This window comes from Papaver somniferum, unplaced genomic scaffold, assembly GCF_003573695.1.
Source record: "Papaver somniferum cultivar HN1 unplaced genomic scaffold, ASM357369v1 unplaced-scaffold_19, whole genome shotgun sequence".
NCBI classification, from domain to species: domain Eukaryota; kingdom Viridiplantae; phylum Streptophyta; class Magnoliopsida; order Ranunculales; family Papaveraceae; genus Papaver; species Papaver somniferum.
Window position 1 is genome coordinate 1,592,585 of NW_020628818.1, and position 12,161 is coordinate 1,604,745.

Below are 12,161 nucleotides of genomic sequence, written 5' to 3' on the forward strand. Positions count from 1 at the left end.
CACTGTGCCAAAGGAAAACCATGCCAGCCACATTTTCGCGCCAAGGCATTCCAACCGCACCACTATGCCAATGGCAAACCATGCCACCCACATCTCCGCGCCAAGGCATGGCAACCATGCCAGCTGCACCACTGTGCCAATCGCAAACCATGCTAGAAACATCTTCGCGCTAAGGCATGCCAACCATGCTAGCCACATCTCCGCGCTAAGGCATGCCAACCATGCCAGCCGCACCACTGTCCCAATGGCAAACCATGCCAGGCACATCTCCAATCCAAGGCATGCCAACCATGCCAGCCGCACCACTGTGCCAATGGCAAACCATGCCAGCCACATCTCCGCGCCAAGGCATGCCAACCGCACCACTGTGCCAATGGAAAACCATGCCACCCACATCTCCGCGCCAAGGCATGCCAACCATGCTAACCACACCACTGTGCCAATGGCAAACCATGCCAGCTACATCTCCGCGCAAAGGCATGCCAACCATGCCAGCCACGTCTGCCGCGTCAAGGCATGCCAACCATGCTAGTCGCACCATACGCCAATGGCATGACAAACCCTTGGACCCTCCATGCCAAGGAAACCACACCTTTTCTTGACCCAAACCATACTAGCCGCACCATGCGCCAATGGCATGCCAAACCCTTGGCCCCACCATGCCAAGCCCACCGCACCTTTCCTTGGCCCCACCATGCCAAGCCGTCCGTACCAAACCCTTGGCCCTACTATTCCAAGCCATCCGTGCCATTGGCCTTGGACCCACCATGTCGGCCTTCCCTATGCGGCTACCAAAACGAAGGCTTGCGACGATCAACGACCACCCTTCCATCCTAGATGCAAATTCTAGCCGTCCAAGGTCTCCAAAAAACGCATGGTAACCTTTGGCCCAAAACCCTAGTTTTGGCCACGCTAAACCGTGCTAAGGATGCCATGCCACATCTGCCAATGGCATGCCAACCACCTTGCCTCGCCATACCATGCCAGCCTTCCCCATGTGGCTACCAAAACGAAGGCGTGCGACGATTAACGACCATCCTTCCATCCTAGATGCAAATCCTAGCCGTCCAAGGTCGCCAAACAACGCATGGTAACATTTGGCCCAAAACTCTAGTTTTGGCCACGCCAAACCACGCCAAGGCATGCCATGCCACATGTGCCAGTGGAATGTAAACCACCTTGTCGCGCCATACCATGCCGTCCTTCCCCATGCGGCTACCAAAACGAAGGCGTGCAACGATCAACGGCCATTCTTCCACCCTAGATGCAAATCCTAGTCGTCCAAGGTCGCCAAACAACGCATGGTAACCTTTGGCCCAAAACCCTAGTTTTGGCCACGCCAAGGCATGCCATGCCACATGTGCCAATGGCATGCCAACCACCTTGCCGTGCCATACCATGCCGGCCTTCCCCATACGGCTACCAAAACGAAGGCGTGAGACGATCAACGGCCACCCTTCCATCCTGGATGCAAATCCTAGCCATTCAAGGTCGCCAAAAAACGCATGGTAACCTTTGTCCCAAAACCCTAGCTTTGGCTACGCTAAACCTTGCCAAGGCATGCCACGCCACATGTGCAAATGGCATGCCAACCACCTTGCCGCGCCATACCATGCCGACCTTCCCCATGCGGCTACCAAAACGAAGGCGTGCGACGATCAGCGGCCATCCTTCCATCCTAGATGCAAATCCTAGCCGTCCAAAGTCGCCAAATAACGCATGGTAACCTTTGGCCCAAAACCCTAGTTTTGGCCACGCCAAAGGCATGCCATGCGACATGTGCCAATGGCATGCCAACCACCTTTCCGCGCCATACCATGTCGGCCTTCCCTATGCGGCTACCAAAACGAAGGCCTGCAACAATCAACGTCCACTTTTTCATCTAAGAAGCAGATCTTAGCCGCCCAAGGTTACCAACTAACACATGGCAACCTTTGGCCCTAGTTTGGTCGCGCCTAAACAAAGCCAAAACCCTAACTTTTGGCCGCGCCTAAACTGGGCCATATTAAAGCCATACTGATCATACTTTCATGCCACTGGCTACCAAACGAAAGGTTGCAATAATCAATGGATACCTTCCTCTTAAGATGCAAAATCTCGACCGTTGAAGGTCACCACCGAGCCGGCAAGTCTCCCAAGCTCAACTTGCCATACAAGAATAACATGCTACAGGTTTCCACGAAAACACTCGAGACATCAACACATGTCACAAACTAGGGGATGCTCATTGGGTATTGGTTTGGCGGTTTACAACGTGCGGCGTACACTACGCTCGTTATAAGAAAGTGTCATAAGGATGAGGCGGTTAGTAAATACAGGGAGTAATGGTGAAACGCTTTCTTTTATGGAACATCAATTCCAAGCGTTACCGGTTACCACCTCCTCCCATTTACTCACCCGTTTTTCATTTCTTAATGAGACCAGAGTACGTTTCACTTCGACTTGTATAAATAGGCATTACCTATTTCCACCGAACGATAAGTTCAAGTCAGGAGGATACAACACTCAGAAAACATTTTCTAGCTTTCCATCTGTTAGCTTCCCACTTTCTGATACAAGTCGTGAAACAACTACTCTTCCAGAATCAACTATTCTGGTCTCAACACTTTCTTCGCTTCTCTCCCTAAAATCAACCCTTCTCCTTCACTTTGTGACCGAAGCAAGTCTGGAACGGCCATTTCTTGATTTAGACCGGATTTCTACAGATCGAATTATTTGGAAGTTTTCTTAGCGACCAAACGTCGATGTCATTTTCCCAACTTTTTTTATCAAATTCTTCCGATGTGAGAAAAAAATTGGACGTATATGACCAAAAAAAAAATGCAATGTGATCCAGATTTGCTATGCCACGCAAACAAAATATGTTTCCATGCAAAATCTATACAATGCTCTTAAATCTACCCGTGAATTCTCAAGAAATTCATCTTAAGTGACTTAGAACCTACCCCGTGGTAATGAAGTTAATCCTCGTGAATTCCGATTCAGTATCTGTAATATACCAACGCGTTTCACTATTTTGTCCCACGATGGGCTGAGCCAGAAGTCCCCAATGGGGAGGCAAAAATTTTGAGAGTAGGCAAAAAGACAAAAACAGACTTTGGATATGCAAAAACGGGCTTGGGCGCCAGCTAGGCTCCAAAATTTACACTGTCGGTCCATCACTCATAGACAACCTATGCGGCTTAATACTTGCCACGTTACGATGACACAAAAGAGACCCAAAATACACTAGTAAATTTATTTCCTTAAACATCCCCGAGTCTAGATGCTTAAGTTTTACTAGGGTTTTTGTTTTCAACGGTGTTGCTGTGAATATCAATTCCATTATTCTCATAAGTTTGTGGAACTTCAATTCGGCTCTTCTCCAGAAAGGTATTTTATCTGCACTTTCTTCTTTACTTTTTGGATTTTGAAGAGATTATAGTACTAAGAAAGTAACTTTCATAACTCGTATGTTCTGATGACGGGTCAGATTTCTCTAAACGATCTCCCGTTAGAAAACAAGTTTAATATATTTTCTAGGTTACCAGTTGAGTCAGTATTAGATTGCAGAAGGGTGTGTCAACCATGGAAAAAACTCTTACAATTTCAGAATGATACTTACTTTGCCGATTTACATCTTCGAAATCATCTTGGACTAATACCAATTGATTGTGCACCTGATGATACTAGTCATGATGGTTCTGAATTCAGTAATATGAGTTTGATGGTCTTTGATGGAAAAAAAGTCTGTTATGCGGAGTCTCACGGGTTGGGGGATTATGTTTTTTACGAAACAATGAGGATCGATCTCAAATTTCCCCTAGATGTGTCTGGATTTGTTGGTTCCTGTAACGGGTTGATTTGTTTATCCGGCAATATGGAGTATGACAGCATCTGGTATCACGAGGAGCCTAATGAACCTTTGTACATCTGGAATCCCATCACCCGAGAGATCGTGGCTCTTCCACCAATTGCCAACAAAAATTTGGTTAGCCTTGTGCATGGATTTGGTTACCATCCTTTGACTAGGGAGTACAAGGTTGTCAGGATTTCATACCGCAGTAAGAGCGATGATGCGTTCCCCTACAAAGGAAAGGTAGAGGTATATACTGTTGGCAGTGGCAGCGGGTGGAGAAATGTATTAAAAATTGATTACCTTATAGAACCTAGTGGTGAAAACATGAATAATTGTGTTAATGGAGCTCTCCATTGGCTCAAGTATGAAACGGGGGAGATTCTGGCTTTTGATTTGGAGGCTGAGGAGTTCCACCTGGTTCATACACCACCAGGTTTGTCCCCTGACAGCAATAAAGCATTGTCCTCCAGAGTTTTCGTAATGAGAGGGTGTTTATGTCTTGCTTATGAATATGAATTCTATGGTGACTTATGGATGCTAAAGAAGCAGGAGAATGCAGTAACTAGTGATTTTTACAATGCGAAAGACCAGTACTACAAGTCTCGGAAATGGATTAAAGAGATAGAAATACCATATGAAGATTTAAATCACGCCTTGAAGATTTTTGGCCTCACCAAGGAAGGTTCAGTAATACTGAAGCACGATGATGGTTCTATGACTCAATATCACCCAAAATTTACTGCAAGGGTTGGTGACTCGGCTTGTATCCAACTGATATCACACATCAACAGCTTTGTTTCGTTGAAAGCACTGGGAGAAGTAAATGTTGTGACATATAAGGGAGAAGTAAAAGTTGCCACGCCCATAGGATCAACAAAAAAAAGTGATGGTGGTCGGAGGAAGAGAAATAAGAAGAGAAAGAGAAAGAGAACAAGGGAAGTTTAGCATCAGATTTTGAAGATTACTATACTTCATAGATTTCATTACATACTCTGCTCTCTTTATCTCTTTTCATTTTTGGGTTTAATTTATGAATCTCTTTCTTGTAGTTAACCTTTTCTTTGTTCTGGCGGGTTGCTTTTTTATATCTGAAATAAGAAGACATTTTCGGTTTGTTTATTGAAATTCAATTGAATAAGAAAGAAATAAAAAGTCTGCAACTTTCATATGTGTAATAGCTTCTGGCATATTATTAAAAGGCTGGAGCTTGAAAATGAAGATAGAAGATGCCCACTTTGTAACCGTGTCTTGATTGTTCAATTATGCCCACTTAGTATAATTGATGGGAGCTGCCACTTGCCTGCTACAGTTTAACGTACCTGGAATTTAGCAGTTCAGACGATTCCTCTTTTTTCTAGCATACAAGTCTTTTGAAAATTGTACAACAGCATTGGTCTCAATGCAGACCAAAAGCTACACTGCCAAGTTTTCTTGGGATACCCATAACGAAACACGAAAGAATTTGAAGTTTGTATCCCATTCCACCAAAATCACAGCTTTCTGCGCGCTGATCATGCTGCTGATAATAGCTATGTAAGATATATTTTTTCCCAGTGGCTCAAATTTTACCACATGACCATTTTTTAAGCAACCCAGCTTTCGTCTCGGGATATATTTTACAACACCTATGTGGACTTCAAATATGCCATGCTTAAAATACTTGAATTTGCTAAGTGATCCGGAATACATTAGGGTTAACGCATTTTTTTTCCTAGATGTTCTCGTGTCTAGCACTTTAACAGATGTTTAAGTTTTACTAGGGTTTTTCGTTCTCGACGCTGTGGGTGTGAATCATCAAACCGATTATATCCATAATTCTACTCTTCTCTACAAAGGTATTCCGTTTCAATTTTCTCTTCTTTACTTTTTTGGTTTTTAAAGAAATTATAGTACTATATAGCTCATACAGTTTTGAAGATGGCTCATAATATATACTTCTCTAAACGATCTCCCACAAGAAAACAAGTTGAACATATTTTTTAGGTTACCAGTTGAGTCAGTATTAAATTGCAGAAGGGTATGTAAACCATGGAAAAATCTCTTGCGATTTCAGAATAAAAAAACTTGCTACTTCGCTAACTTACATCTTCACTATCAACGTAGTCGTAGTCGTGGATTAATAAAACAACAGACACCTCTTGATGCTGAACCTGATGATATTAGTCATGATGGTTCTGTATTCAGTAACATGAGTTTAGTTGTCTTCGATAAAGAGAAATTCTACTACGCTGAGTCCTACGAGCGTGGGGATGATGTGCATTATAAAACAAGAAGGATCAACACAAGGTTTAAAATTAATCTTGTGCGTGGATTCGGTCATCATCCTCTAACTAATGAGTACAAGGTTGTAAGGATTTCATATCGCCTGATACGCAAAGATCCGTTCAGGGCAAAGGGAAAGGTTGAGGTATATGGTTGGCAATGGCAGCAGCAGGTGGAAGAATAAAGGAAAGCTCGATTACCTTATTGTACCTAACGATAAAAACAGGAATAATTGTGTTAATGGATCTCTCCACTGGCTCAAGTATGAGACATGGGAGATTGTGGCTTTCGATCTGGCGGATGAGGAGTTCCGACTAGTTCATACACCACCAGGTTTGTCATCTGACGGCCAAAAAGTACTGTCGTCCAGGGTTTTTGTTATGAGAGGGTGTTTGTGTCTTGCTTATCAATATGAAAAACGCGGTGACTTATGGATGTTAAAGAAGAATGAGCTAGAGAATACAGTTATTAATAATCTTCACCATGCGAAAGATCAGTACTACAAGTCTCGGAATTGGATCAAAGAGTTGGAAATTGCGTATCCAAATGTAACCCATTTCTGGAAGATTTTTGGTCTCACCGAGAAAGGTGAAGTGTTATTCAAGGGGGTTATTGACTCAGTACCACCCGGAAAAATCTGTAAAGACCTTTAAAACAAAACATGACAATAGTCTGTTCTTTTTCCGTCTGATATCACACATCAACAGCTTTGTTTCATTGAAAGCACTTGGAGAAGTGAATGTTTACACATGCAAAGGATCAAGAAATGATAATGTCGACGGCTGTGGGAGGAAGGGAAAGAGACCAAGGGCAGTTTTAGCACCAGATTTTGAAGATTACTATACTTTATAGATTTCATTATTTTTATGATCTGCTGTTTCTTTTCTATTGAAGAAAGTTTGGTACTGTTTATGCAAGTACATGGTAACATTATTTAAATATCCCTCAAAATTCACACCTTAAAATATACCCTTACCATACCTTCTGAAAAGTGGACGTAACTAGCACAAGTTGTTTCTAGAAGTGAACAAAACTTTACACATTGCTTTCAGAAAGTGGAAACAAATTTTTCAAGTTGATTTTAAAAAAATTATTTTTTATCCCTCGGGGGTATTTGTGCAAGATCAACAAAAATGAAGAGTATTTATAACATTCCCACTAAGTACATAATCACTATTGTACACGTGTCAACTATGGAGGACGCGTGGGAGTCTGATGTAATACATCTCTGATAGTCTTTCTTATTCTTTTCCTTTCCGAATTTCCGACTGTTTATGACTTGTATGACAAGTCCTATTATTTTCCTTTCCTAGAATTTTTCTTTTTAGAGTTTGTTTATTTTAGGAATACGTTTTACCTATTTATATTTGTAGCTCGGTTAAGACACATTATTATCAATCAAGAATTATTATTCATACGGCCCTTATTTTCTGCTTTTTTTTTTCTTTTTCTTCTGTCCATCTATTATTCATCTTATCCGCGTCCCGTTTTTTTTTTCATATTTATTACAATCTCCAGATTGCCTTCTTGTAATTCAGATTTACATTAGTTAGCATAGAACCTAAAAATCTTAGATTCTCATCGAGGATTCGTTTCTTGGTATTACACTTCTATATTCGTACGTAATTTTTTTTCGTCTATTGAAAGTTGTATTAGTTTTGTTTCAATGTGAGACCAAGTTATTAGGCCTGAGTTCACAAAGTTGACAGAACTATATATATGATAAGAGACATGAAGATGTAACTAAGAAGTTCGATCAGATTGATAAAAAATTTGAAGATCTTACTCGATTCCTAAAGAAACATCTAAATCTTGAAGATGAAGAAAACTCTAATGGTGAAGGTAAACAATCACCATCCAAAACCAACTCTAAAGGAAACAATAAACATTATTTTTTTCATGATACTGCAACAGTTTGGAAAGAAGAAACAATATGAAAGTTTTCTCAACAACCCTAATAATAAAATCTTAAATCTCCAGTTTGATAGTGATGTATATTGGGGATGAGCAAGAGAAGAAATGGAGTGAGGATAAACGTATCAAATCAGGACAAAGTACTTATGGGTCTCTTCTCGAGTATAAGTCGAAAGTCGACATTCCAAATTTCATTGAGAGTTTCAAGATTGAAGATTTATTAGATTAGTTTTATGAAGTTGAGGATTTTTTTTTGTATTTATGGAAGAAACTAATCATTTTAAAGAAAAGCTTGTTCCTTATAAGCTCAAGGGAGGTGTTGTTGCTTACCGGGAGAAGTTATGTTTTCAAATACGATAAACCGCATGTACGTATTTGAGAAAGAATGAAAAAACTCCTCAGAGATAAATTTCTTCCAAGAGATTACAGATCAACAGCACTTGTTTGTGAAGTTACAAGCTTGTCAACAAGGAGCATGGTTGGTTGAGGATTGTGTGTCAGAATTTTATAATTTGGTTGCACGGAATCAATTAGAACAACTGGTAGCTCGGCTTATTAAAGGATTGAATAGCTTAATTCAACATAGCATTTCTCAGTCTGTGCATACTATGGTGGAGGCCATTCAGCAAGCTATCAAAGTAGAGCGTCGTACCCTTCATTCTGAAAAAACTACTTCCTAGTCCAATAAAAACTACATCCATACAACAAAAACAAAATTCTTTTTTTTTCGTCCAACAGACATCCTTAATTATCATTTTGTTAAAAAGAATCCACCCATTTTCCTCTACAATCCAAATCTCAAAACCCATATGCTAAATTTAGGGATGATAAGTTCAACAAATGCCAACAACTGGGTCATACTTCTTTTGAATGTCGTAAATTTAATGGGTTTATTGACGTGTCACACAAGGACAATGGCCTAGTTATAGAGACTACTAATGATAATGAGAATTCCGAAGAAGAAGGTTTAGAAACTGATACATATGATAATGTGGATGTAGCAGAAGTTTACGTGAACACTTTTTAGGGATGATTCGTCCTATGTTGTTGACTCAACCATCTTTATCTGCAGTAAAAAAATTAGGACTAAGTGTTTTATTAGGGGAAAGTTTTGTGATCTGATCATTGACAATGAAAGTGTGGATAATTATGTTTCTAGTCATGTAGTACAGAAGTTGAGACTTACAGTTACTCCACATCCTAACCCTCACTCGGTTGGATGGGTTAATGACTCGGATTCACAGGATATCACACATCAATTAATGTCTATTAAATTTTTCGTTTCCTGGATATGTAGATTCGGTTTTGTGTGATATTATTAACATGACCGCGACACACTTACTTCTCGGGAGACCATGGCAATATGATATAAGAGCGGTTCACTACTATTTTGAGAACACGTATACCTTTTTCCATGACAACGAGTAGAAAACTCTGCTACCTTCGAAATCTAATGCAATTAGGTGGAAAGTGGAGATCTACATTTGCACCTGATTGAAGATCAGATGAAGATATCGATTTGAAGAAGCTTCATCGAGGTACATAACAAAGACTCGTCTTTTCCTATTGAACACGTTTTTATTTATATATCTATCAATCGTAGCAAAAGTCATGGACTTTAGTATTTGAACATATATTAAACAAGATCATATCATTAATTATCTTCTTCCTAAGTTTAGTGATGTTTCGACTTCCAAGCACTTGCTTGTATAGAACTCGAATCTAAACTTGAGAGAAAATCACAAATATTATTGTAAATTTCAAGGCTTGGTAATTCATTCTTGAGTTTGTAAGGTTTTGTTTACTACTAACTTTTCATTCATTTGAGTTCACAGACCTAAGAATTAAGTTTGTGAACCTAAAGCTTATTGAACTCAAAACTCAAAGAAAATAAGGTCTTTGAAATAACAAGTAATGTTATGGATTAATCATCAGATAATACGGCAACAAGAATTCTAAAAACATAAAACAACGTTGTCCTGATAATGTTATAGAATTAATGAAATGGAGGAATGTTATAGAATTAATGAAATGGAGGGATACATGGACGACTTACTTGCACCGACAAAAGAGCCATTTGTAATCATGTTATTTCCATGGTTGCTAAGATACTCCAAGGTTTAGTAATGAGCCTCTTACGACTACATACACTGGGCATTATTTATAGTTTCGTTGCATTTCAATTTAATTGTTTCGACTGGTTTGTTGGGAAATTTTCTTTAGCATATTAACAAAGTAAGTGGGTCTCTATTAAATTACCTCAAGTACCCTGAATCCCAGTATTAATTCCCCCGAGTCTTTCACGAACTCCACCTATATGCGCTGAATTCAATATGGTCCGGAAATGATGGTGATTCTAGCCTGTAACTTTTAACAAAATCCAAACTTCATAAATGGGAAACTTAAAACAGTGAAAGCCTAGTAGATGCCAGATTTATACGTATTTCATTTTAATAACAGAACCGACAAAGAACAAATAATTAAATCATTTGTATGTCTTCTTATACTATCCACCTTGTATCTTCTATCTTTCATCAAGGAGTTCCTGGAAATTTTATTCGAATTATAGAGATTAGCTTATCCATATGGAACCACAAAGTATAGAATTATAGAAGTAACAAATATACTTGTGCATTAAGGGTGTCAACTCGTTGGAACGCTCTTTTCCCAAAAAAAAAATCGAAAATTATCACAATATCAAGTGCGTTGCACATTCATGATATCGTCTAAAACAGAAACGCATAGAGAAAAGTAAAATTATGATTTCATCATTAATCCACATTAAACGAAATACTTATGTAAATTCACCAAATTCATCTGGTGATTGATTAATTGAGAATACTTATGTGCAACAATCTGATCACAAAGTGTAAATTCAAGTCAATGATCAATCCACCGATTTTTCACCATAATCGACCAAATTCTAACACTTTCAAGTTCCGAAAAACAAACAGATGAGAACCCATGATACCACTTAAAATATGTGTGTTAGGATATTACTCAATTACAATACCCCCCCTATCCCCTCAAAAATCAAGCACAAATTCTCTATTTATACTGCTATTAATTCTCTCAATTAGGATACCTAAGTTTAAAAACTCAATCGAAACAAAATTTGGAAATCTCCAAAATATGATAGAAGACAAAGATAAAGAAAGAAAAACTGAGCAGAAATTCCAGATCGGAAGACACGACCTCTAAACAAAATTTAGATAAGCCACATCAACATTAACATCTAACAGAATTGCGTTTTTCTTTAATTTTTACCAGCATAATTTTATTAAACACGTATTTGCAACTTAAGAAATAAAAACTTACATGTGCTCGATGTCATCATTCTTCATGTCTTCATAAAAGATATAATCATTTTCAGTCATAAAACATCTTTTAAATGAAAATCAATGATTCAACATTTCCACTAAGTTACCATACTAAATAAATCATTGAAACCCCAAGCAAAAGTAGGTGGAATTATAGAGTTGCATACATCTTTAAGATTCTTGGTTACTGTTTTTATTATTTTAAGTTGGGGGAAAGATAAACTCCATATTAGAAGAGATGCGCGTTCAAGGCTCCTAATTCTGCAATACAACAACAAATATAAAAACCCAAACATTATTAGAACAATCACAGTATAAAATAATCTTAGAAAATGAAAAACATGTAGAAAAGTTCAAAGTAAAAATTCGTTGTGTGATTCAATTCTCCGCTTTCAGAGGACAAAATAGAAGCGGCCGTAGGTATGTTATGAATAACATGAGAGGGGTAGTGGGGGGTAATTGTTGGGTGGGTTTTCCTTTCCCGGACAAAGTTGATGTGAATAAGAAAAATAAAGATGATATTTGAAAATCTGAGGTTGTTGTAGCTGTTTTGTAATTTGTTAGATATAGTCATTTACACAAAGAAAGTGTTCCATCCAAGAAAAAGGAAAAACCTATTGAGCGTCGGTCTGAATGTTCTTACTGTTGTATATTAATTTCCTCCCATATGAATGAAAAAAATTTGATAGGTTTAATAGATACCATAATAGTAAAATAGTAGTATAATAGAGCAGAGAAGTAGAACAATAGAAGGTAGATAAATTGAGTTTAGGTTAATATTCTTTCTATAATCAAGAGATTATAAGGTAGATAAAAAGTTTAGGTTA

At 38.8% G+C, this 12,161-nt stretch overlaps 1 protein-coding gene across 1 annotated transcript; it reads left to right on the top strand.

Moving 5' to 3' along the window:
- Nucleotides 1-3,297: 3,297 nt before the first annotated feature.
- Nucleotides 3,298-4,965, top strand: LOC113339029 (F-box protein At3g07870-like). The gene is made up of 2 exons (XM_026584432.1): nucleotides 3,298-3,372; nucleotides 3,673-4,965. The coding sequence occupies exon 2, from the start codon at nucleotides 3,698-3,700 to the stop codon at nucleotides 4,781-4,783; it is 1,086 nt and encodes a 361-aa protein (XP_026440217.1). The 5' UTR covers nucleotides 3,298-3,372; nucleotides 3,673-3,697; the 3' UTR covers nucleotides 4,784-4,965.
- The last annotated feature ends 7,196 nt before the right edge of the window (nucleotides 4,966-12,161 follow it).

Bases quoted from the DNA above. Each gene is read 5' to 3' on its own strand.
- LOC113339029 (XM_026584432.1), top strand. From the start codon at position 3,698: ATGAGTTTGATGGTCTTTGATGGAAAAAAAGTCTGTTATGCGGAGTCT.